Below are 25,813 nucleotides of genomic sequence, written 5' to 3' on the forward strand. Positions count from 1 at the left end.
TTGCAGTCCTTCCCTCATTCGTGTCAGGTAGTACCCCAAATAATCCTCTCACCTCTGCTCGGTTCCTGGACAAAAATACCAATCTACTGTGGGCTCTGGGAATCCTGCTACCACACACTGGAGCATGCCATTCACGAGACTTTCATGAGTCAGGATTTCTGGTTTTGCTGAAGGAAAAGAGAAACGGCCATACGTCAGACTGCTGGAAAACCTCAAGACTCCCCGCCTCCACTGTTTTCGAATCCTTAGAACTTTCCTTGAGGTTGAAGAGGACCCTGAAGGAACACGTTCAAAGGGGAGAACTGGAAGCAGTGAGTGGAAGGCACAGGGAGACAGAGGTGAGGGCCAGACCAGGAAAGGCTTTCACAGTTAGAGCTGCCTGGCCCCAGTGTAGACTGTCCACACTGCAGATGTGGGGGTCCCTGAGAACTTCCTGTTCGGGGACGACTGAAGCAGGGTTCACAGGACCACTGGCCAGGTTTCTGTTTCCAGTGAGGGGGAATGTGAAAGACTGCTTCTAATCCAAACTTTACGATTCCGAACTGTTGTGAAGGTGGAAATCCTATTTAAGATTCCTGCCATCAGAATTTCAAATTACTGAATCTGCCATAGGAATTTCAAGTTATGGCGCAGACTTGAGTGGATAAAATTAAGAGCACTTACAGGAAAAGAGAAGCTCTCCCTCCACCCCCCCCACAGGAATGTCTTTTTTTGGGGGGCGGGGCAGAAGGGAGTGGGTGGAAATAAAAGAAGTGAATCACCCTATTTACAAGAAGCCAAAACATAAGAGTAAAATACAATATGGGCTTTTAACTCCAAATTTGTATTTCAAATGCAAAATATGGACAGAAAAATTATAACAGGAAACCAGACCAAGAGTTTTATTCATACATATATCTAAACCTGCGTACAATCAACTGAAAAAGTAAGTTGTATCAGCAGGAATGCTCTAATTTGACATTTCTGGGTAACGACAATAATCAACTGGTATTCAATCAAGAGTGCCCTAAAGCACTGCAAATTCTTGAGATTATTTTCTAATGTGAAAGGAAAATGAACTTGATATGTTCAGTTGTTCTTTTTTTTAAGATTTTATTTATTTATTTGATAGAGAAAGCACAAACAGGGGGAGGGGCAGAGGCAGAGGGAGAAGCAGACTCCCTGCTGAGCAAGGAGCCCGATGAGGGGCTTGATCCCAGGACCCTGGCATCATGACCTGAGCCGAAGGCAGATGCTTAACTGACTGAGTCACCCAGGTGTCCCTATTACGTTCAGTTGTTCTATTGGAAATATATTTGAAGGATTCTAACCCTTTGAGAATGAGTAAGCTAAGCCGTAAGGATCTGATGGCATGGGTGGGGGATGCGCTCACCCCAAAACCTCAGTATGGCATCAGGACAGAACTCTGGGAGCCACACGCAGGGTGGGCGGACCTGCACACCGGCTCCCACGCTCATCAGTCCTCTGCCCTCCATCAAGTCTCCTCGGGTGTCACGTGGGAATAACAACAGTACCCATCCCATAACAATGCTATGACAATTAAATGAGATGGAGTACACAAAGAAGGAAAAAGGATTCACAGATAGGAAACGGATTAATTATTAATTTATTAATGATTCAGCTATTATTTTCAATTCAGAGTACCTACCCTTAGTTAATCAAGTCTGCTACCAATTAAATTAACTGTATTTGCCACTCTGAACAGTCTCTTCAGCGATCGAGAAATTGCTTAAGATAGTGTGATAACTAATGTGCCTGTGTTTTAACCCGATGCATTGGGAATCTGACCTCGATTAAGTTGCAACTGATAAGAAAAACGTACGTGGTGAGAAGGCGGCAGGACCAACAGATCAGAAGCTTAGGAGCTTATTTCTTCAAAGCAAGGGAACACTGTAGAACAACTTCTCAGCACCTCACCTCCTTGCAGGCAAAACGGCTTGGCGGGGAGCAGAGCCCACATGCACGGCACACCCACCTGTCAGTCAGCCTGGTCCCGCGGATGGGCAGGCCATTTGGCTCATACACACAAAAGAGCGGCACTCCAAAGCAATCTCAAGGTAGGAGCATCCTTGAGAGTTTGGGTCCAATGCCAGCTTTCACAAATAGAGCAAGAAGACGAGCCATCGTCTTGTGAAAGCATCCATCTGGCAAGTCTCATTTAATTATCATGGGCAACTGTGTGATTGGGAGGGAAAGTAGGACAGAACACAAAAAAACAGTAGAACTTTAGGAGAATGCTATTTGCTGAAGACGGCAGGCGCCATAAGGCAGGTCTCCCTGGACTCTTTTCAAGTGTCATCTCCTTTTCCAAGCCATCCTCAACTCTGCAAAGCCAAGTTGGTCGGTCTCTCCTCCCTATTCCCGAAGCATGTTAGAGCACCTGACCCTCTCATACAACATCCTGGTCTGCCTCCTCCATCAGACTCTATGTTCTCAAGGGCAGAATCACATTTTACCAGCGGTACCTCTGACTCGGAGCAGAGTCTGACCTGTGGCAGACACACGGTAAGAGCTGTCTGAACGATGAAGTCCCCTCCAAAGAACCAAGTTCCTCAGAGTCAAAGGAATTCGATTAGAATCACAAGAAGGGACCTGCTGGTTGATTTTGCTGGGTAGGGACACGATTTTCACTCTTTTATCATAGTGGGCCAATCAGATAGCCACATGTCTACCTGGTCTTATGACTTTTGCTTTAACACCGAGATTAAAGGGGAGAGGGTCCACACAGAGATGGCAAAGATAATTGGACAGGACTTAGACGGGAATCAAGGTCCTAAGACACATTCTCTCACGTCGACATTCCTTCCTAATGCCACAGGACAGATTTTTCAGAGTGGAATTAACTAACTCGATAGAAAAAAAAAAAAAAGCTGAAAGGGTACCTTAAAATGTTAACAATGGTTATCTCTGGGTAGTCGGGTTATGGATAGTTTCTATTTTATTCTTTTGCCTTATTTTCTAATTTTTTTGTTTTTACAATGAATATGTACCTAGCTAATAATGAACCAATAAAAATTTTTTAATTAAAAAAATTGGAACAGCTCAAAATTACATAATCAGTTACATTTTGCTCTGGCTATACAAGTTCTCAAGATCCAAGCCTTCCAGCGTGACACCTGGTGGCAGTTACACAGCGGCCAGGGCTGGCAAGTGGCGCAGTCCGGCTGGCCTACTTGTTCCTATGTGCTGGTTAACTGGGCAGATTTTTAAGCTACTGTCTCAGGCCGGTTGTAACCCGAGGCTAGCATAGCAGCTTTTGTCCTGTCGGTCCTTAGCCTGGCCAACCAAGCTCAGAAGGTCTCTAAACTTATAATGTGCATTCAAAGCACTAAGAAAAAAAATTAGAACGGACATTCCTGTCCCCCGTATGCTGAGGATCTGCCCCAGCAATGTGCCTTTTTGTTTTCTTAAGATTGTATTTATTTGCGAGAGAGAGAATGAGAGACAGAGAGCATGAGGGGGGGAGGGTCAGAGGGAGAAGCAGACTCCCCGCCGAGCAGGGAGCCCGATGCGGGACTCGATCCAGGGACTCCAGGATCATGACCTGAGCCGAAGGCAGTCGCTTAACCAACTGAGCCACCCAGGCGCCCAGCAATGTGCCTTTTTAACATACCTACAAAAAACCCTGATCAGGGCCGGGACAAGGGTGAGGCAAGAGAAGCACGTAGGGTGTGGAATTTAAGAAGGCAACCGCCTTCCTCAAGGTCTCGCAAATACAGGGCTGGCACCATGAGTGAGCACCTCCTTAAATTTTACACTCCAGGCGCCTCACCCTAATCCCAGACGTGTCCCTAACATTGGTGATGACAGACCTCATTTTGAAAAGGCTAAATTACACGAGTACAGTTTCAGCTCTACATGGCAAGTTGCACTATGAAAATGTTTAATGCATAAAGAATGAGCTAGGTATAAATCTGATTCCTAAAAATGAAAATCTGGGCTCATCTGCATTTTGTAAGTGCCTCAATGCACTGTGTAAGGCATTAAATATGCATTTTGCTTTTAAAGATACATAACTCTGCAATTCTCCAGGTTAAATCTGAGCTGCAGTTTCAGAGATATTCTGCAATCAGCACTATACCAAATGACACATTCCCTAATTCCTCCCAAGTTGGAGGTTTAGATAAGCCTAAGAGGTGCATGAGTTACGTATTTCTTGTGGAGATTAAGAAAATAGCCTTTTCTCCTTTCAAAGCATTGTGGACCTGAGTCATTCCAGTGTCTCCAACAACAATGATCAACTCGTAGGCTGATTTCAGAGTGCTTATGACTCTATTGAGAATTTATGGCTCATGCAATTAAAAATCCTAACCATTTGCAGATTTACCCCAAAGGTATGTGATCTTGAAAAATATTCCTTTTTGGGGCGCCTGGGTGGCTCAGTTGGTTAAGCGACTGCCTTCGGCTCAGGTCACGATCCTGGAGTCCCGGGATCGAGTCCCGCATCGGGCTCCCTGCTCGGCGGGGAGTCTGCTTCTCCCTCTGACCCTCCTCCCTCTCATGCTCTCTGTCTCTCATTCTCTCTGTCTCAAATAAATAAATAAAATCTTTTTAAAAAAAAAGAAAAATATTCCTTTTTGCCACCATCAGGTCCATACGGAAGGCCAGAACAAAACAAATTTTTAAGAACACAGCACAGATAATAAGAGCTGGTGTGGGGGTGGGAGGAGATGCACAAGTAATGGATGGGGAAGCATTTTTGAGTTGAGCTCCTCTCGTCCCTGACCACCTCGACCAGCTCCTGCTATAAACGCACATTTTCCCACAGCTATAATCAGCAAAGAACACAGACTGAAGTCTCCAAACAACAAAAGGCTAAATGAAGAGGGATCATAAGGATACATTTTGTTTTTATGACTCTAGGTCTGCTGGTATTTAATGGCCACGCAGCAATACTCTAGCAATTTGGCACTATTTGGGCCTGGGTCCAATCTACATTCCTGCCACAACACCGCTGTGATAAAGGAACTTAAATCAGCTAAAACAGGAGTATAAAAATATTCAGGTTAACGTTTTATTACTGAGCATAAAAAGTAACATTTTATTGGACTGCATCTCTTAATAAGATGAATAGGGCTTTTTAAAAAGGCAGTTCAAGGGGCGCCTGGGTGGCTCAGTCGTTAAGCGTCTGCCTTCAGCTCAGGTCATGATCCCAGGGTCCTGGGATCGAGCCCCGCATCGGGCTCGCTGCTCGGCGGGAAGCCTGCTTCTCCCTCTCCCACTCCCCCTGCTTGTGTTCCCTCTCTCGCTGTGTCTCTCTCTGTCAAATAAATAAAATCTTTAAAAAAAAAAAAAAGGCAGTTCAAAAGGAGGAAATCACTTATTACCATAATGATGCAGAGTTCAACATTAATTCTGTTCTTTTTTTTTCATTTTTTAAACTATTTATTTATTTATTTATTTATAATTATATTATGGTAGTCACTGTACAGTACGTCATTAGTTTTTGATGTAGTGTTCCATGATTCATTGTTCAGGTTAACTTTTACTTATATAAAAGTATACTTCCAAAAAAATCCCTGGAATAGATATTTTGAAAATATATTTTGTTTTTGCACATTCTTAAAGATTGCCAGAGGGGTGCCTGGGTGGCTCAGTCGGTTAAGCATCCGACTCTTGGTTTCGGCTCAGGTCATGAGCTCAGGGTCGTAAAATTCAGCCCCACGTCAGGCTCCATGCTGGGCGTGGAGCCTACCTAAGATTCTCTCCTTCTCCCTCTCCCTGACCCCCCTCTCCCTCCCTAAAAAAAAAAAAATTAATAAATAAATAAAAGTCGACAGAAATTGGCATATGGGCACTTTGATAGAAGTTTGTTTAACAAACGAAACAAAACTTCAACTATAGTCGCCTGTATCCAGGTGTCTTTAACAGGAGTGTTTACCATTAAAAACAAAAAAAACCAAAAAAAACAGCCTCCTAGTGAAGTGATATTCTAAACTAGGGGTAAGCTAACTTTTATTGTAAAGGGTGAGGCAGTAAATAATTTAGGCTTTGTGGGCCTTAGGGTCTGTCTTGCAGATACTTGATTGTGTCACTGTGAACCACAAATGTAGCCAGACATGCAAACCAATGTGCACAGCTGTGTTCCAATAAACTTTACTTATGGACACTGACATTTGAATTTTATTTTCATGTTTCACAAAATCTTGATTTCTTTTTTTCAACCATTCAAAAAAAGGTCTTTGTTTATGTGCCCTTCAAGAATCGGCTGCAGGCACAAGCTGGCCCTAGGGCTCCTCTGTCTCTAGAGCGATTAAAGATCTCCCAGTCCTGAGATTAGGGATACAACTACCTGCAGAAAGCCTTCCTCAGTCAGAATCACCATGCTCAATGTCCAGGGGCACCACGGAATGCATGCATGTGACCCAGACACGCAGAGGGCGGGTATGGACACACAAGTGGAGTGCAGCCATGGGTCCAATGCTAGTTTTCTACTCAGGAAAAGCAGTGAATTCATTTTGTTACATAATTCAAAAGTGGAGGATAAGAGTTATTGACATAATACCCATGGAAAAATTATGCATCTATTCTTGGGTTAATTTAAATTTACACTAAATTATAGGCGAACCTGTGTTCATGTATCCATGAAGGGGGCTAATTGGATGTAAAAACAGATCTGGCTCCAGTGGAAAGGAAATTTCCATAGAGTCCAAATTCCACTAATAGAGAGTACTCGTACTGTTTTTAGAAAATGATGCCCCCCAGTTCAGGGTCAATTTCTGGCAAAGTTGACATGGTTATAGAACTTAAACCTATTTCTCCTGCTTTGCTAGCATAAACATGAAACGCTGGCCAGACCACATCAACAAAGGGCTCACGACCTAGACAGGGTACCTATTCTCAAAAAGGTTCAGCGGTTTACTAGATCCCCCAAATTAGCAACACCAGACCAACTTTTCTCATGAGACGTGCAGGGGAAAGAATACCGACACATTTCTAAATGTTTTTTCAGAATTAAGAGAATCCAATCCTACTTTAAAAGTAGGTTGCCATGATATCCCTTTTTTCTTTCAACTCACATGTCTCCGGCAATTCTTGCAGCCACAGAGATCTTTATTAGGAGAAGGAGATATTAAAGTGTCACATCAAAACAACACCCATAACTCCCAAGCAACTGAACAACAAGAACTCATTTCAAATTCAGTAATAGGGAATAAAAACAGAGCTCAGACCCTGTCAGGTATCACAAATGAACACACGCTACCTATAAAAAGATTAATGTAAAAAGACAAGTGCCTATTTTTACACAGATTAGCAACCCCAGTAAGAAGATCTGAAAATTATTCCTTAATTTAGAACTGTCCCAAAAGCCAGCACAGTGTATCTTCTGTGACATATGTTTAAGACACAGGAGCATGGAAGATAATGACAGATGATAACCTTATTTACTGTCAGGCACTTAGGCAAGGTCGCTCAGTTGAGATTAAACAAGATAATTATAAACCTTAAATAAGCATCTGATGGGTTTCTTTAAAACCCCAGTCACATCATTTGCGACCTAATCCGTACTCCACAGTGTTTCAAAACTGCACCAGACATGGGTTAAAAAAATTATGCACTATTCATGCAATGAGATACCCAAATGAGGTTGCAGAAGAGTCACGGAAAGGTGTGCACAATGCATTCACTGTTCAGCACCAAAACACGAGCTTATGAAGCGATGGGACCTCATTTTGGGGAAAAAAAAAAAAAGTTTAAGGCTCAGGAAGAACATATACAATAAGCTTAATGACTGAGCCACCCAGGCACCCCACCAAGCTACATTTCTGGTTACTGTGATAGCCTTACAGCAAATTCTCAAAAGCAAGTAAATAAATCAGAAAGGAGTTCTATTCAGCACTGATTTTATTTAATGTTTAAGAATTCCAGTAATTTGGGGGCGCCTGGGTGGCTCAGTCAGTTGAGCATCCGACTCTTGATTTCAGCTCTGGTCATGATCTTGGGGTCGAGGGATCGAGCACGGAGACTGTTTGGGGCTCTCTCTCTCCCTCTGCCCACTGCTTGGGCTCTCCATTGCTTGCACGCATGCTCTCTCTCTAAAAAAAAAAAAAAATTCTAGTAATTTTAGAGTAGATCTAATAGAATCCATCTGGTAGGAAAAAAAACCTACTAAAAAGCAAAGCCTCTCAAGCAAAACTCAACAGTCAAGTGTGTTAGTCGTAAGCCTTAAAATGTTTAGCCTCTAATGCAAGTACGGCTTGGACACCCAAATATTTGGAAGGTCCTATCAGCCCTGAAAAAAGGGAGACAGAAGGTAGAAAACATTTCTACTTTCCAAAGTTCTAGTAACTCTGCTCTCACATAATAGGGATCGTGAAAGGCACAGACCTAAAGCCCCCAAACTAAGCAATCCTTGATGACCACCCCACATTACCATTTAAACCTGGGTGAAGGTCCCTGAGAACTCCAGCCAGGTGGGTGACCTACAGGGCTGGCTAATAGGCAGTCTAAGCTATTTATAGACGTGGCCGACTTGAGGTCTGCCCTCACCTTCAGCAAATGTGCTGCTTTGTTTGCAGGATGTTACCCTTCAGAGTGGCTTCTCCCTACAAGGAGAGTTTAGCCACCCATAACTAGATTTAACTATGACCAAAAATGCATAAAAGGCAGCCCAGATCTTGCAAATGTGGTCAAAGAGAAACTTTCTCATCAGGAGGCCTCATTCTGGATGATTTATTACTTTGACTGATACGGGTACACTGTATGATCTATAAATAATTGCTCATACCAGACAGGATGTTAATTACATGATATGGTGATTTAGAAATAATGCATTATTTAGCATTTCCTCAAATCGTTTCAACCCCCTTTTAACACCCTGCTGTAAATGAAGTAGAGTCGGTGACTTTGAGAGTTAATTTGGTGCAGTTCAGTGGTCATTTTGGATAGCCAATCTAGCTTAACATTACCTGCGTTCCATGGAAGCCCAATGGTGAAGGCAAGACCCCGGATTCTCTATATCTTGCTTGTGCTGCCTGCCTTCCTGAGTACCACAGTCCTCTGACTCAACTGGCTAGGCTTGCCATTAAAGGGTAGACCTTTAAGACTGGAGAGAGGCCTATTTCTAGCCCCTAGAGACCATTTACCACAAATTTTAGATTCATAATGCTGATCAAGAAATGTTATCAGATAACGTTTTAAAAAGGCATTTTAAGGTTCACGGCAAATCAAAACCAAAATGAGCTATCACCCACACTGTGAGTGTGTCTGTTGCCAAAAAGGTAAGAAAGAACAAATGTTGACAAGGGTATGGAGGAGGAGGAACCCTCCTACATCGTTGGTGGGAATGCAAACTGGTACAGCTGCTGTGGAAAAGAGCATGGTGGTTCCCCAAGAAATTAAAAATAGAACTACCCTATGATCCAGCAGTCCCACTTCTTGATATATATCCTAAGGAAACAAAACTATTACCTTGAAGAGAGATCTGCACTCCTATGTTCACTGCAGTATTATTTACAATAACCAAGGTATGGAAACAACCTAAATTTCCTTCAATGGATGAACAGAGAAAGAAAATGTGACACACACACACACACACACACACACGGGAATATTATTCAGCTTTAAAAAGAAGGAACTCCTGCCATTTGTGACAACATGAATAAACCTCGAAGGCAATATGTGACATGCAATAAGCCAGACAGAAAGACAAATACCGCATGGTATCACCAAGCGGAGTATTGGGGAAAAAAAAAAATCAAGTTCATCAAAAAAGAGCAGAAAAGTGGTTTTCAGGGCCTAAGGGATGGGGGAAATAGGGAGAGGCATTAAAGGAATACAAACAGGTGTAAGATGGGTAAGGTCTGAGGATCTAATGAATTACATGATGACTATAGCTGATAACACTGTATGATATAACCAAAATTTGCTAAGAAAGTAGAACTTAAGTGTTCCCACCAAAAAAAACCACAAACACCCTGTTCACCCCCCAAAACCCAGAAAACCAAAAAGGGTAAACATGTAAGGTGACAAATGTGTTAATTAATTCAATGGGGGGGGGCAGGGGAGTCCTTTCAAAATGTTTACATATATCAAAGTCATCATGTATACACTTCAAATATCTTACAATTTTGTCAAGTGTACCCCAATAAAGCTGAAAAAAAAAGTTTATTGGATCTTCTTAAAATCATTCCTCATATTTGAAAAACAACTGCGTTTATCATATTAATCATACTTTCTTTCCACAATTATGTATATTACTTCAGGATTCACATGGGATTATTTGAAATTATATGCCAAAATAAACTTGTAAAATATGTACATTACTGATTAACACTTAAATCCGCTCTAACGTTTAAAATGTATTCAAGAAATATTGGGTGGAGAGGGAAAAGAGCAAGTGTATCATTTGGAGTTAAATGTACACTTGGCCTTTTATTTGTCCTGGATCTGGTAAAAAAAAAAAACAAAAAAACCTTTATTGTATGACAGTTATTGCAAGCAAGGAGTCCATAGATTTCTAACCGAGTATCACAGGCTCCCTATAATAGAATCTCGGTGGTGTCGCTTTTTCTAATACCTCCAAGAATCTTGAAAAGAGTAGGTCCTATCAGGAAAGCACTTTTATTGTATTATGTCATTGTAGCTAAATATATTTAAGAAAAAGAAAAAGGAAAGCACTTCTGGGTGGTTGTGTAGCTTTTAGAACTCTACTTTCCTCCAAATTTTGATCTGCAAAGGAAAGAAATGGACATTTTCACCAAAGACCTCAAACTTCTTTTTAGAACTAAGAATCTGATTTCTGTATACATCTTCAATAAGCCTGGCAAGGGTGATTACAGAAATGCAAATTCAGTGCGAAGAATCATTGGCTTTGTTGTTTGTTTTTTAATGAAAACTCTCCCCGGGACGTCCCCTTCCAAAAAAAAAAAAAGGGCATCTGGGTGGCTCAGTGGGTTAAGCGTCCGACTCTCGATTTCAGCTCAGGTCATGATCTCAGGGTCGTGAGATCGAACCCCGCATCAGGCCCCATGCTGGATGTGGAGTCTGCTTTAGATTCTCTTCATCTCCCTCTCACTCTGCCCCTCCCCACTCCCACCCCACTCTCTCTCTCATTCTCTCTAAACAAAACCAAAAAACCCCAAAAAACTTCCACTGGAAGTTCTGCTCAAAAACAGCAAACATGTTATATAGCTGATGGCCTTTATAAATCACCTTTAATGCCACGGAGCCAACTGAACAGACCCATGGAAATCATGGTTTGGTTAGAGAAGTTAAAAACAGACTTAAAACATTTTCAAGTTTAATATGCTACATATTTTTCACTAACACAAACTGACAGAATATGGTATTTTTTAAAGCCTCCCACATAAGCAATTAAAACACACACACACACACACACAACAGGCACACACCCAATGTACTCTAATCTACATGTGGAGTTTTTTAAACAAATGAATTTTTCAGCCATCAAACATTTAACCATTCAAAATCGTGGATTTTCATTAAGCATTTCTCAGCACTGAATCTATTAAGCAATTATGCATCAATGTCACTGAGTAAAAGTCACTGAATTTCTGCACTAATATTATGCATTTATTATTCTGATTTTTTTCAATTCTAATTTTTGCACAGCCAAATTCCTTTCATCCTTGGGGCTAAGCTTATTTACAGAATAAATCACACAGTAGATCTCCGTACCTATTTGGCTCAGCTAAAACGTTGTATCAAAATGGACAGACACAACTGCTCCCATTTTAAATTTCAAGACTATTTTCAGCTTTTGATTTTAAAATTTAACATTATAAAATCTTCAATTAAAAAAAAATCAACAAAGTAATTAGCTACCTTTATCTGTAAAGAGTGATTGGACACACTTCACAAGAGGTAGATGTTTTTAAGTTTCACACAAAAATACCACCTCTGTCAAAGCATTTGGAGCTCGAGAAATCCAACGTGTTAGGTAAGTGAAAGAAATGCCTTTTGTCCTTTAAGTGTTTGTAACAAACTGACATCAACGAAAGACTTCCTGAAAGACTTATAACCTAAGTGGGGAGAGGGGCGCCTGGGTAGCTCAGTTAAGCTTCTGCCTTGGGCTCAGGTCATGATCTAAGGGTCATGAGATTGAGCCCCACATCGGGCTCCCTGCTCAGTGGGGAACCTGCTTCTCCTTCACCCTCTGCTGCTCCCCCTGCTTGTGCTCTCTCTCTCAAGTAAATAAATAAAATCTTAAAAAACAAAACAAAACAAAACAAAACCTAAGTGGGGAGACACTAGACCACCCTTATCTGTGTGCCTGGTGCCATGAAGCAGGACCTCAGTAAATGCTGGGTGGGTGTCTGAGACCCAAGCCCCAGAATAAACAAAAGGCCTTCTGCCCCACCCCAACAGGGAATCCGAAGGAAAAACAAAAACAAGAACATCATTTGGGAAGCTTAATGCTGTTTCCTATCTAGTTTCAAATAGGCATGAGTTCACCAGCAGGTGACTAATGCTGATCCTGCTGGATGGCAAATTGGCCTGCTAAGGAAAATGGCAGCCAATTCTGTCACCAGAGAAAAGGAACAGTGACTTTAGAGACATCTTTCTAAGGTCAGTGACTCACAGCCAACCGGCAGACCACACAGCAAATGGAAGCAGGAGAAGGGGGAAAAGAGACAGATCTTCATGCCTCCTTGACCTTGAAGCCAGGGAAAGAGAGATGCAAATGGCACTGAATTTTATAAAATTCCCAACTACTGAGCTTCTCGAAGTGAGGTCTGTGGAGTCGGCAAGGGCCATGATCTGCTGTTACTGGTCCGCAAGAGGTAAGTGCAACCAATTGACAATAAGCATTTACAAGGAGCAATTTGACAGAGTAATTTTTCTAGCTATTGAATCTCATAATAAAAAAAATTTAAACTTAGATTTTTGCATATGTCTGTTTTTACTCATTTCACCTTCCTAGGGATTGGTTCTTACTATATTTTGTAGCAAGTATTGATCTAGAATAAATTGGAAATTTAAAAAAAAAAAAGGTCCTTTACCATAGATAGTTTGAGAAGCACTGCGCTAGAGCACCCAAATATCCAGTTTTGTGTGGCCAGTATGCATATGATGCTTGTAAGGGTATTGATTTACCCTGTAATTGTCTCTTAAGTTACTTGAATATTGAGATTTTTCAGAAGCAGATAATTTTGCCCATGTATAATATGCTAAGCATCTCTGATTAACATCTGAATTAATCTAGAGATATTTGAAATGCAGGCCAATGAGATACCATATAATCAACACTGCTCTGAGGAACTGCGATGTTAATTAACACGATTTCCTCAAAAAAGGTAAGTTCTGTGGTCAAAGCAGTTTGAGCTCTATACCTCATCCCACACCCCCTTCCTGGGGAGGCATAATACACACCAGCACATTAAGGATCCTGACAAGGCCTGGAGTGAAGAAACTTGTTTAGCCCCATAGATGTGACCCTCTTTATCTCAACACTTAAGAACACCCTGTTCTTGGAAATGAGGGTGTAGTTAAAAGACTCCAGATTAGCAATCAAAAACCTGCCTTGAGTATCACCTTCCTGTCTTCATTTTAGTTGGATCACACTCCCCCACCCCACACCACCGAGCTGCAGCATCAAGTAACTTGTACAACAACTTCACAGCAAATAAGCTCCTTGAGGACAAGAAATTGGCACCCATCCTTTGTTCCTGCAGCCCAACACACACAAAGCACTCAGCAAGGCTGTCTCCTCATCTCCCACCCCTCAACACACACCCAGGATAGCTAATTCCAATGGTCATCTTGTCGACCACTCCCCTGGAATTCTGTGTCTTTGGAGGCCTCCTGTCCCCTGGCCCCGACTGGTGTGGTGTGGCAGACACCTGTTGTCCTTTCCTGGACATGCAGATAGGCCCTAGAGTAGAGCCAGGAAGGAGCTCTGCACAGGGCAGAAGCCCCAGCTGGTGAAGGTGCTCCCTTGGCCTCAATCTCTGTGCAAAAACATTTCTCTCTAAGATGTTGTGGGGGCCACCGCAGGGCAGGACTCAGGTGTTCAAGTTCCCAGGCCCCAAGCTCTCCTCCCACCTAAAGCACCTGCCTCCTCTCCCACAGCACCCACATGCCATGCAGTAGGGTCCCGTCGAGCTGGATCGATATTGCACTTGTCTTAGTGGGAGAACAACCTAAACACAAATAATATCACAACCCCGAAAGAGAAAGCACTGTGACAAAGAAATCATGTCAGAGCTTGATAGCATCTCTTTCCCAACTAACACAACACTCCAGGTTCTATTCAACCTCTGGCTCCCCATTTCAGCAATCAATAATAATACATTTTCCCTCAAACGACTGTTATTTTTCACTTCTATGGCTCCTCTGTTTACTTCAAAGGTAGCACCCAGAATCTGAGTGACCTCTACAATCGTGTGGTCAATAAAATATAGGCCAAGGAACTGGTTTCCGTACACGTTCTTCCAACCACCAAACCGCGGGGTCTTTGTTAAGGTCAAAATTATCCCGAGACATTATTTACATAGTACACAATGAGCTCAGTTGTGCAGCTGTTACAAACACGAGCCACAACTTAAAATTATTAAAACTAAAAAGATAAGGAACCATTCGCTTTACTCACTGTTCACATAAACATTAAATGTCACGGAAGAATTGACATCGGAATTGGACACCTGAAATGTGTAAGTGCCTCCTTCGTTCCCTTTTAATCTGGTTAGATGAAGCTCACTCACATATCTACAAAAAGAGAAAGAAAGAAAAGAAAGGAATCAATCACCCGGGAACGGTGTGCCTCGAGAGTCTTTTCCACAGTTTCTCTCTGGAAATACATGCCTGTTCGAGGAAGAACAAGACTCACTTTACTCAGTATTATTAGCAAGACCCACGTTAACGAATCCAAACATACACACATGTATTTAATTTGGGACAAATGGCTGAGTGGGGAGAGGCTCGCTCAGCATAAAGGCAACCTCGTGGAGACTTCAGCCTCTTCCCCCTCCCCAGCTGTCCTCACGCCCATGTCCCTTTCTGCCCAAGGTCCTTCACCAGGGTCCCGAACTCACGTACCCTGCTGAGCTTTAACACCAAGCACCTAGCCACACTGGCAGGTGTCCACATGGAGGTGCAGGACCCTCGCGGCCAGGCCAACACCGTGGCCCTCAGCTTCCTTCTTACAAGGACCACAGTCTTCTGGTTCTCCCTTCACCCCCCACTACTTCTTCCTAGCGTCCTTTGCAGTGTTTGCTCTTCGGGCTTCTCTTTTACTGCAGGGACAGCAGATACGGCCGTGTGGACTGAGCACATAGGCCTGCCAGGGGAGTTCTGACACAGGCGCTGGTAGGGATGGAGCGCCCTGGACAGCCCTCGACCCGCCTGAGCTGTACCACTGTCTTGACATACATAGCGGCCTGTTCAGCCTCTCCTCTCATACTGCACCCACCCCTGAGCAATCTACTCTCTCTCCCACTGGACTACTTGCTGTTTGCTCACAACTTTCAAATCTTTACCTCTAGTTCAGACTTCTCGGACCTACGCCTCATCTACAGAGTTATTTTCATGCCCCATCTCCCTGCCTTGTGGGTACAGCTAATAATGACTCACACCTGCAACGTCCTCCTCCCAAGTCTTGCCCTGGGACACCTGACCCCATTTGGAAGTTGACTGCCTATCCAGGTCTACAGCCAAAGAGTGACTGCCCATGGGGAGGGACAAAAGCCCAGCTCCAGAGGGCCCCTGCGGTCAGCCTGCTGCTCACCCACCCATCCTTTCTTTTCCCCTTTCCCCTGCTCTGCTCTCCTCCTCCCTGGCAGGTCTCTCTCTCCCTTAATGAAGCCCTTGACCCAGAATCCCTCTGCTCTGCTTCTAGGGAACCTGACCTAGGATACTTCTTACCTGAACGTCTCCACTCGAGAGCCCATGGTCAACCTCCAATTTAACAAACCCCAGCCGAACTCACTGTCTTTGCCCTCAACGACCTTCCCTCCTCCTTGAATGGCCTCACCGCTCACCATCCAACGTGGCTGACAGACACAGAATCTGAAGGGGCATCTTCAGCTCCTACCTCTTTCTCCTACCCCCCCAATCACTGAGTCTTACTCCAGAGGTAGCCTGGACGCCTCCCAAATCCATCCTCCTCCCTCCAGCCCTTGCACCTTGGCCCAGGACAGTGTCTTCTCTCACCCACATCCCTTCAACAGCCCATAGCTCCTGACTGGAAAAAAATACAAAGTCTATCTGGGCATCTACCTCTGTTAGCCATTTGATCTGGGTCAAGTTACCTAACTCATCTGTGTCTCAGTTTCCTCTTCCATAGAAATGACAGAAAAAGAGTGCCTGTCCATGGGGTTTGTGAGGACTAAAATTATTGACTTAATATATGGAAGGTCCTTAGAACAGGGCCACACAGGCAACAGCACCTATAGCCCACACAGAGTAAGCTACCTTTACGATTTTATTTTTCTATTTTTTTATTATTTTTATTTACTATTTTTATTTTACTTTTTACTATTTTAAGATTACTACTATTTTCATTATAAATATCTTGAGGATCAAATGAGAGGTGTTGGGGCCCCTGGGAGGCACAGTCAGTTAGGCTTCCGACTCTTGATTTCCGCTCAGGTCATGATCTCAGGGTCTTGAGATCCAGCTCCGCAATGGCTCTGAGCTCATTGGGGAGTCCGCTAAAGGTTCTCTCTGCCCCTCCCTGTGTGCGCATGCGTGCTCTCTCAAAAATAAATAAATCTTAAAAAAAAAAAAAAGACAGGTGTGATGTGACAGAACTTGGGTCCACTGCCTGGCCCAAAGCTACTGAATGAGACTTAGTTTTCTTTTAGGTTTCTTTTTTTTTTTAATTTAAGATTTATTTATTTATTTGAGAGCGAGAACATGCGAAATTTGGGGGAGGGGAGGAGAGGCAGAGACAGAAGGAGAGAAGCAGACCCCCTGCTGAGTGGAGAGCCCAACACGGGGCTCGATCCCAGGACCCCGAGATCATGACCTGAACTGAAATCAAGAGTTGGATGCTTAACTGACTGAGCCACCCAAGGTGCCCCTATTTTTCTTAGTTTTTAAAAAAGGATTCAAAGCACTAACTTTCCTCTTTCTCTGAAAAATTATTTAATGTGTCCCTAGTATATGCCAGTCCCTGCTTTGAACTATCCCCTATGTCAGAAACGCAAAAACTGATGCACAGACTTCTGTGTGCGCTTTAAACACAAAGCAAAAGGAAATACTGGTCTGAAGACTCAAGAAAGAGCCCCAAACTTCCTTCTATCAGGTGTCCTCTCCCACATTTATGGGTCCCAGAAACAGGATCTGGTAAGCCCAGGGCAGAGGGGGAAGATGTCTAATCCCCAGGTCAAGGCTCTTTCTTTTCTTACCTGATATTACTTTCATTGTCAGACTTGGGATAATCTTCCCATTTATCAGTGAAGGTTCTGTTCATATAGATCCACTGCTGGTGCTCAGGTTTGGGATATGCCTCATATTCAACAATCAAATCCACATTCTCTCCATCATTTACAAATATTGTAGTATTCATCATGGGGAAGATATTAATGAATCCTCTATCTAATTATAACAGGACAAAACAGGAAGAAACTATTACCTACAACTACGCAACAGAAAACACAACTGCATCTTTGGATTACAAAGATTACTGGTTTCAGGTATTAACTGGCAATAACAAGTAAGAATATTTTCAGTTGCCACTGTACCTATTTTTTTCTCTTTGCTCTTGTAGAATCACGGTCATAAAGTGAGAAAGGGCACACTTGAAATGTTTATTCTCCCATCTTTGTCTGTCAAGCAACTCTCTTAAAGTCTAGCACCATGTCCTAAATCTTCTAGAATGACTAGTCCTGATGTTTCCTAGGTTAAAAAGCATTTGGACTAAATAGCTAGCCCCTACTCAGACCCAATATAAATGTATATGTGATAGGAAGGTGTCATAAATCAAGAAGGGGAGAGAGCCCTAATGGTCAGTAAAGATGCTGAAAGAACACCATTTAGTATTTAAAGAAAAATAAACTTACATCTTCTCATCACATATCACAGATGAAATCAAGGACAGCACTTTAATAACCACACCGTATTTTTAACTAAACAACAGATTTAACTCCTAGCAAACTTCTATAGAGGGGGCAGCAGTTTTCTAGGCTTTTTAGGAACAACAGAAGAGAAAAAAAAAATCATAAAATCATAAAAATCCTAAGAATCTGAATACATAAGCATTTTTAAATGTCTATACACTAAAATTTAGTAGGAAAAAGAACATGAAAATATAGATGGAAAAGTATTTAAACTAGTAATTAAAATAAGGCTTCACTTTTCACTCATTAAAAATAGCAAAACTTCAATAAAGCTGCTAAAAAATAAAGTATATCCATCCTATGGAAAAACAGCAAAACTAATTTGAAAGAAACTCAATAATTTTGCAAGTGTGGTAAAAGTGGAATGCTGAATTACACACTGTAAATTGGCACAACTCTTTCAGAAAGCATTTAGCAATATAGATTTTCTATAATTATCTATTCTCCCATTTAACCCTGTAATTCCCATTTGAGAACTCTTCTCAGTGGATAGCTACATACAAAAAGAATGGCTATCTACCCTCTACATACTAATTTTTTAAATCAGAGAACTGCTTAATAAAGCAGCCCTCAGAAATGGTTATATAATAATAATATAAGGAAGAGCCTGAAAAAAAAAGTAATAAAATAACTGCCAATATAATTTTTATAGCCACCATTTATGGAATGTTTACTAGGGGCCAAGAACTGCCCTAAGTACTTTAGCATACACTTAAATTAGTAATAATGACAGATATTTAATTTTATTAACAATACTGAAAGAGAAAGCTTGTAACTAATTTATAGATGAAAAATTTCCAGTCCTGAAAAGCTAAATAGCTAGCTACCCAAAGGCAGAGCCCAGATCTGAACACAGATTTGTGAGAAGCAAGGCTGGCCTCTTCATATACCCTAGATTCTCTACATACTTTCAGTAAGAGAGAAAGAATAAAATCATCTGTATAGGGGTGCCCGGGTGGCTCAGTGGGTTAAGCATCTGTCTTCGGCTCAGGTCATGATCCCAGTGTCCTGGGATCGAGTCCCGCATCGGGTTCCTTGCTCAGAGGGGATCCTGCTTCTGCCCCTCCCCTCTGCTCGTGCTCTGTCTCTCTCTCAAATAAGTTAAGTAGAATCTTAAAAAAAAAAAATCCTATGTATAACTGAAAGCCTGCTGCGTACAAAAATATAAGCAATATACCAAATCTTAAAAACAGTTATATCACATTAGTGAGATTATGGAAGACTTTTCATTTTATTATTCCATTTCTTTTTCAAAATTAAAGAATTATAAAATTTAAAATTGTTATAGTTTTGGCACCACTTGGTTGAGTATATTAAGTTCCCACATGAGTTGTCATTCTAGTATTTAATGCCCTTTAGTTTCCTATAGATTCAGAATAAAAGGAGTCCAACTACACCAATGGAAAAGGATCTGAGACAGGTGAGAATAAAAAATCATCCAGATAAAAGTTAAGAGATGGAAACCACCACCCTGGTTCTAATACCTGCATCATAAATGAAACTCCTCCTGCCATTTTTAAGCAAATTTAGGTTAATTTTGAGGGAATAAATGTTTCATCTGAATGCTACATTACACTTTCAGGTTCTTAAGGTCCTAAATTCCAAGATACCACACAATGCAAAATACTCTAATATTATAGACAACAATATTTGCATTGAAATGAATTCTCTCATCATCACCATATATAAAATACTTAGGTTCCTCCTGAGTTTTCTAGAGTCCTTTGGCTCAATATATTTTTATGTCCTATAGTGGAATAGAGCTTCAAATTCATGAAGTGTAAGAATTATTAGGATCAAAGAACCCCATTAGAGTTGTTTTAACATAAGGTATGATCTTTTTCAGGTTCTTCTGCATTAAGAAATTGGTGATGCATTAACATTTAATAAATCATAAACACTATGCCAGGCGCTTCTAGAAAATCTATTGCCTTTTCTCCTCTCTGCAGCCTCTGGAGTTAGAGGCTGTGTTTCTCAGAAGAGGAAATGCAGGCAGAGGTAAAGGAGAGTGCCTTCGAAAGGTAGGTGGCACAACCCCGACTGAAAACCAGGTGGGGACCATCCCCAAGCCTCCCACCCCCAGCCCCCAAAGAAATTACTTTTCTCTTTGTCTCCTCCTATTCTTGTCCCACCCCAACCCATCCCGAAACAATACAAAACCAGATTCAGGTTTCCCAGCCACAAGTCCTTCCAGTTACACAGTTATATTCTTGGAAATTGATGAATGGGTTTTAAAAATCTGATTACATACAATAATATGCTCAAAACATCCTTACTAATTGCTTTCTGGAGCTGAAGCTGATATATCAACATGCTCCCTAATCAACTTAGCAAATTAGCACTTATGGAGTTTAATATTTTAAAAGCATAGCTTTCTATTCAAATTAATAAATGGTTCACAATCACGTTTAGGAAAGAAGTAAGATTCTTTCTGCATGCTGACTCTGTAATTGCAAGGAAAGGGTGTTTTCCACGTTTAGCCTGGTGAGATGCTTTCCATTATGACATGGGCAGAAATGCCAAAATTCTATGAGATTATTGCGGGATAAATCACAGACCTCTAACACTGCTTCATAAATTATTGAAGAAACATGGGGGAAAGAGGAGAAATGAAAACAAATATCACACATCATTTTATTATTGCTCATGATGAAGAAATTTGCCACCCTACAAGTACAGAATCAAAGTCAAGCACTAAGACTATAATTGCATTTAAAAGGCAAGAAAACAGATGAAATTCAAACAATACTCAAAAGACAAAAAATGCGTAATTTAAAAATTATTATTATTTCCAGTAAATCAAAAACATCCAGTACATTCACTAGGTTCTGCTCTCATTAAGTAGACCTTGGAAAGTAAGTATTTAGTGAGATTTCCAGAGTAGGGAAGAAAAGGCTAAATGGATTGTGCATACCAGGTATGATGGGGTTAGGATTCTAGGGAACCATGATCCGGTTTATGCTGTATAGAACCAATGAGTCAGGTCCCAGTGGATCTCCTTCCTGAAGGTTTATGCTACGGCCTATAAAGTTGGAGGACGGGGTAAAGTGGGGGCTGTACTAGGAAGAAGCAGCCCAATTCAGCCCTTCCTGCAACAAATGAACTAGCCCCATGAATGGTAAAAAGATAAACCAAAGGCTCAGGGGCCTCCCTAAAAGATTCAGAGAAATACTTTAGGCTCTCAGCATCTGCACTCCTCCACACGGCAAGTCTACGATCCATTTCCAAGCTCAAGTCATTCAGCAAGGCCTAGAATTTTTGAAAAAGTTCCACTTAACATTTTGTTTGGTAGGGAGGGCGGGGTGGACAGCAGAAAATGACCCATTTAAACAACTTCGGTTACAGCCTACCACTTCCCCTTTATTAAAACTGGTAGAATTTGCTGTTGGGCTCTAGTTGGAAAAGGCGACAACGATCATTTTCATTCATTCATTCATTCGTGTGGTGACAAATTTCTAGTCATCGCTTCAACATTCTATTAACACAAAAAGGCAACTATCTAGCAATTTCTTCTTTCACTACTGTCAGTAATTTATACATTCCCATAGAGAGATTTACCGACAACTTCCAAGGTGGTTGTGACATTCGCTGATCCGAAAGTATTATTGGCATAACACATGAACACTCCAGAATCATTAACTCTTGCTGAGCTGATAGTCAATCTTTCCTGACGTACAAAATTGAAGTCACCCTGATGCCAACTATTACTCTGAGTCTGTGCATTAGTCTGCTGGTTTCAGAAGGAGAGAGGAAAAAAAAAAAAAAAATCAAAGATTACCATAAAATTTAGATTCAGGATCTTTCCTAAATTAAAAATAGCAGCAATTAACTTCTCCATATTAACATTCATTATACGCTCCTTAAGTAAGAATAATAAAGCATCATGACAAGTCTGTCATTGGAACACTTCATAGTACGGGATTATATTGAAAGATAGTCATTATTAATGATTGGAAAAAACATGAAAATTCATTTCATAATAACCACAGCATGCATAATTCCAAATTCTCTGCGGCACTATTTTTTTTTTTTTAGCAGTGCCAAATTTTTAAAAGTTACTATATAAGAAATATTACAGAATACTGATACTTTACATTGAGTCAGCATAGTGAGGTCATGTCGGTATCTCCTGTTACACTTTTTTTTTTATTCTATATCCCCGCGATCGAAAGAAAACACCTCGCTAATAATAATACTCTATTTTATTAACATTTATATTATTTTCATGAAGAAAAATTGAGTCACAATGTCTAAAACTCACTTGGAAATTCATCCTACAGCTCTTACCCAGAGGAATTTTGGCAACTATTAAGAGGGGTTCCAAAGTATGTGAGCCATGTTAAGATCGAGCCCCAAATTATTTAAGCATGAGCGAAAGAGAAAAAGTTGCAAATGTGCTCTTGTGATACCACCATTCTACATTCTACTCGTATGATTTGTCTGCAGACAAGACATGGAGAGACTTTTTTGTATGGAAAACATCATGGGAATAAAACAAACTATAGCCACTCTGAAAATATTAAAGGGAGTACCACATGGCTTTCTGCATCTTCCAAATTTTCTGTAATATGAACACATTCCTATTGAAAAAAAGAACAACTAAAAAAAATAAACAGGACCTGATATTGACATGGAATAGATCAAGGGTAATTTGCGGGCCAGGCTTTGGTGAACTATCAGCAGTAGGATCACTCTGACATTATTGTAAATCAGAACAATCCTCACGGAAAGCAACTTAGCAGTTTGTTCATACCCCTGATCAATTCCAGCAAATTTATCTCAAGGAAATAACTCCTTTTTTTAAAACAAGCTCCAAAATATTTATTGCAGAGAAATCTCAGGGATGACCTAAAGGTATACCAAGTATCAAAATTATAAATGTGAAAATAAGAAAACTGTTTCTATTACTTAAAAGGCATAAACTGAATGTACCTTAAAACTGCAAACATGTGATAATACATATGCATGGGGGCAGAGAGAAAAGAAATATGAAAAAAAAAAAGTGGGCAATATAGCATTTATAAAGACCAGTCACATGAAGACTACTGAGCTCCTGGAATGCTTGAGGTCCAAACTGTGTTGTAAATATAAAATATGTCCCAGATTTTGAAAACATAGTATGAAAAAAGTAATGTAAAATAACCCATTGATACTTTTTATATTATTACATGATAATATTTTAGCTATATTAGGTTAAATAAAATGTATTACAATCAATTTTACTTTTACTCTGTCATGTGCCTACTAGAAAATGTTAAATTACATAGGAGGCTCACATTTTATTTCCATTGCACAGCACTGCTACATGCAATGGTGGAATTATATCTGTTTCTCTTTTTTTTCCCTCATGCTATTATATTTTTGGAAATTTTTTTTTTTTTACATTAAAATGAGCATACATAAGAGCAGACTGCCAAAACTGAATGTTTTGAAATAAAAAGAAGAGAAACCTGCTTTGTTAAGTAACCGAGATTTTGAGCAAGTCAAGGACACCACTAATCTCAGCTTTTGTTTCTAAAAGGGAATGAGAGGGGCGCCTGGGTGGCTCGGTTGGTTGAGTTTGCCTTTGGCTCAGGTCATGAACTGGGGGGTCCTAGGATCGAACCCCTATGTCAGGCTCCCTGCTCAGCGGGGAGTCTGTTTCTCCCTCTGCCTCTCCCCCTTGCTCTCTCTCTCTCTCTCTCAAATAAATAAATAAATAAAACCTTTACATAAATAAATAAAAGGGAATGAGAAAGGTCTTTAAAGGCCTTTCCAGTTTGAAGCACAATGCAGAGATGAAGATACTCTCTTCCAAGAGATTCTTCTAATAATTGGCAGAAATCTGCCATTTTACTGCACAAGAGCAATGAGGAAGATGCAATAGCAGGGTGAGGTGACACTGTTTTGTCCTCTCCTAGTCCATCAGGTCACAGACGTCTCTGCAAATGCAGAGTGACAATGGACAGGTAACATAAACACATTCTAGATTTTTGGTATGTCTTCCTTCTAGTTCTTGCAAGAGCCCAAGGGTCTACAATAGGGAGCTAAATAGGAACAATGAACACATCAGTGCGGGAAGGATCAGCTTGGTTCTAAGTGATTCAATACCAACGCCTAACCCTGAAGACCATAATTCAGGATACTGTCAAATATCATAATAAAAAGTAAAAATACAAGGGTGTAGCAGGCATTAGAAAAGCTAACCAAGATTCCCAAGTGTTGAATCAACTCTAAGACTCTCTTAACATTTTAAAACAAATGACTGCAAAAACTCTAGAACAGTTATCCTAAATTTCACTGTGAGTTAAACTTATTCTAAATGGTCAGTATAAAATACCATGGATTTTTAAGATAATTTTGATAGTGCTAAGTATTCCAAATGAAGCCAAAGGATATCAACAAAAGATTTATGGATGAACCTTGGCATAGAGCCATGAGCCCCATCTGCAAGTCACACATTACATATTGTTTGCATGTGATTTGGTTTTCCTTAACCCTTGAGGTGCACACTGGGATTTCCCCAAAGAGCTCCCAACACTGAAGGCTTATCTTCCAGCGCCAGTGGATTAATTGGGAATGGCATGCGGGACTCCTGGGAAAAATGGTTCAGAACAAAACTGCCTGGGGCAATTTAATTTCTTATCGAAAAAAGGCTAATTTTCAAGTTATGCAGAGGCTCAAATACGCACATGGTCTAAACTGTTCTCTCATCTGAAATCAAGGATTATAGAAAGCCAATTAATACAAGACTGTGTTCTATAAGGTTAGTCAAAAATTCGTACATAAGCTACTGTTTTTATTAAATTATATGATACGGAAACTAAAACTTGTTTCTCTGAGCCATTGGTTTGAAAGAACAAGTCTCTAGTACAATCCATTCTCCTAGTCAACGGCAGGTTTCATTAGCAAGGTATCATCCATCACAAGTCTACGTGAATACTATCGCAGTACTTTGCATTACGCTAATCACCATGGTTACTTATCTAGCAAAGAATTCTTTAAACAGGCATGAAATTGCCAATGTTAAATACAGAGCAGGAGGAGGAAGAGGAGGAAGAGCAGGAGGAGGAAAATATATTATTTCTTTTCTCCAATGTAATGAATATTTGTGTACTGAAGAAAAACCACCATGACAGCTAATTAACTAGATGGCCAAGATTATGCAAATAAAGATTATTGAATATTCAGTCGATGGAAATTTTAAAGTGAAATATTTGGGAAATTAGACATTTGAAAGACCTTGCTACTAATGTGTATTTAGAGAAAGAAAAAAAAAGAAACGTCATATAACCGCCGAAATTTACTTAAGATATGCCTAACACAGCAGTTAACATATAGTAGACATTCAATATGCATTTGTTAAATGAATGAGAACTTAAACATGTCCAAATGTTTCAGATTAAAGATAACCATTTTATTAATAGTGACTAAAACAAATAGAAAACCATTAGCAACTTGATCTCAGGTAACCAGCCTCCGCGCGGGGGGGGCGGGGCGGGGGGGAGTCAGATCAATACAAAAAGAAACCCATCTCTCAAATGGATAGGCCACTTTGTGGGAAAGGAAAGAGCTCCCTGGTTGGTTATCTGAGACCGTTTACTCTTTTATATGTGGAAGAGAAAAAAAAATCGACAACTTTTTCCACTATTTTAAATAATCTGGCCTGGATAGTTTTAACAGTCTTAAAAGTCAAAGGACTTACGCGGTTAATCAGAAGTTTTCTTAAAAATTTCCCTATGAAAGTCAAAGAAACAGCACCTGGTAATAACAGGAGTCTCAAGTTCTCTCTTCGATTTTCTCAAAATAAA

At 40.7% G+C, this 25,813-nt stretch overlaps 1 protein-coding gene across 6 annotated transcripts in view; it reads right to left on the reverse strand.

Annotated features, from left to right (window-relative positions):
* Positions 1 to 25,813, reverse strand: part of KIT (KIT proto-oncogene, receptor tyrosine kinase) — an 81,346-nt gene that overhangs the window by 15,879 nt on the left and 39,654 nt on the right. For 3 of the 6 annotated variants that reach the window (XM_021701643.1, XM_021701647.1, XM_021701645.1), the window contains exons 5-8: positions 21,582 to 21,753; positions 17,313 to 17,502; positions 14,555 to 14,670; positions 53 to 167 (exon numbers count right to left, since the gene is read on the reverse strand). In XM_021701643.1, the coding sequence (XP_021557318.1) occupies positions 53 to 167; positions 14,555 to 14,670; positions 17,313 to 17,502; positions 21,582 to 21,753 (593 nt within the window). The remainder of the gene's footprint in view (positions 1 to 52; positions 168 to 14,554; positions 14,671 to 17,312; positions 17,503 to 21,581; positions 21,754 to 25,813) is intronic. The other 3 variants (XM_021701648.1, XM_021701646.1, XM_021701644.1) reach the window with 1 other exon arrangement.

The sequence above is a fragment of the Neomonachus schauinslandi genome, chromosome 2, assembly GCF_002201575.2.
Source record: "Neomonachus schauinslandi chromosome 2, ASM220157v2, whole genome shotgun sequence".
Taxonomy (NCBI): domain Eukaryota; kingdom Metazoa; phylum Chordata; class Mammalia; order Carnivora; family Phocidae; genus Neomonachus; species Neomonachus schauinslandi.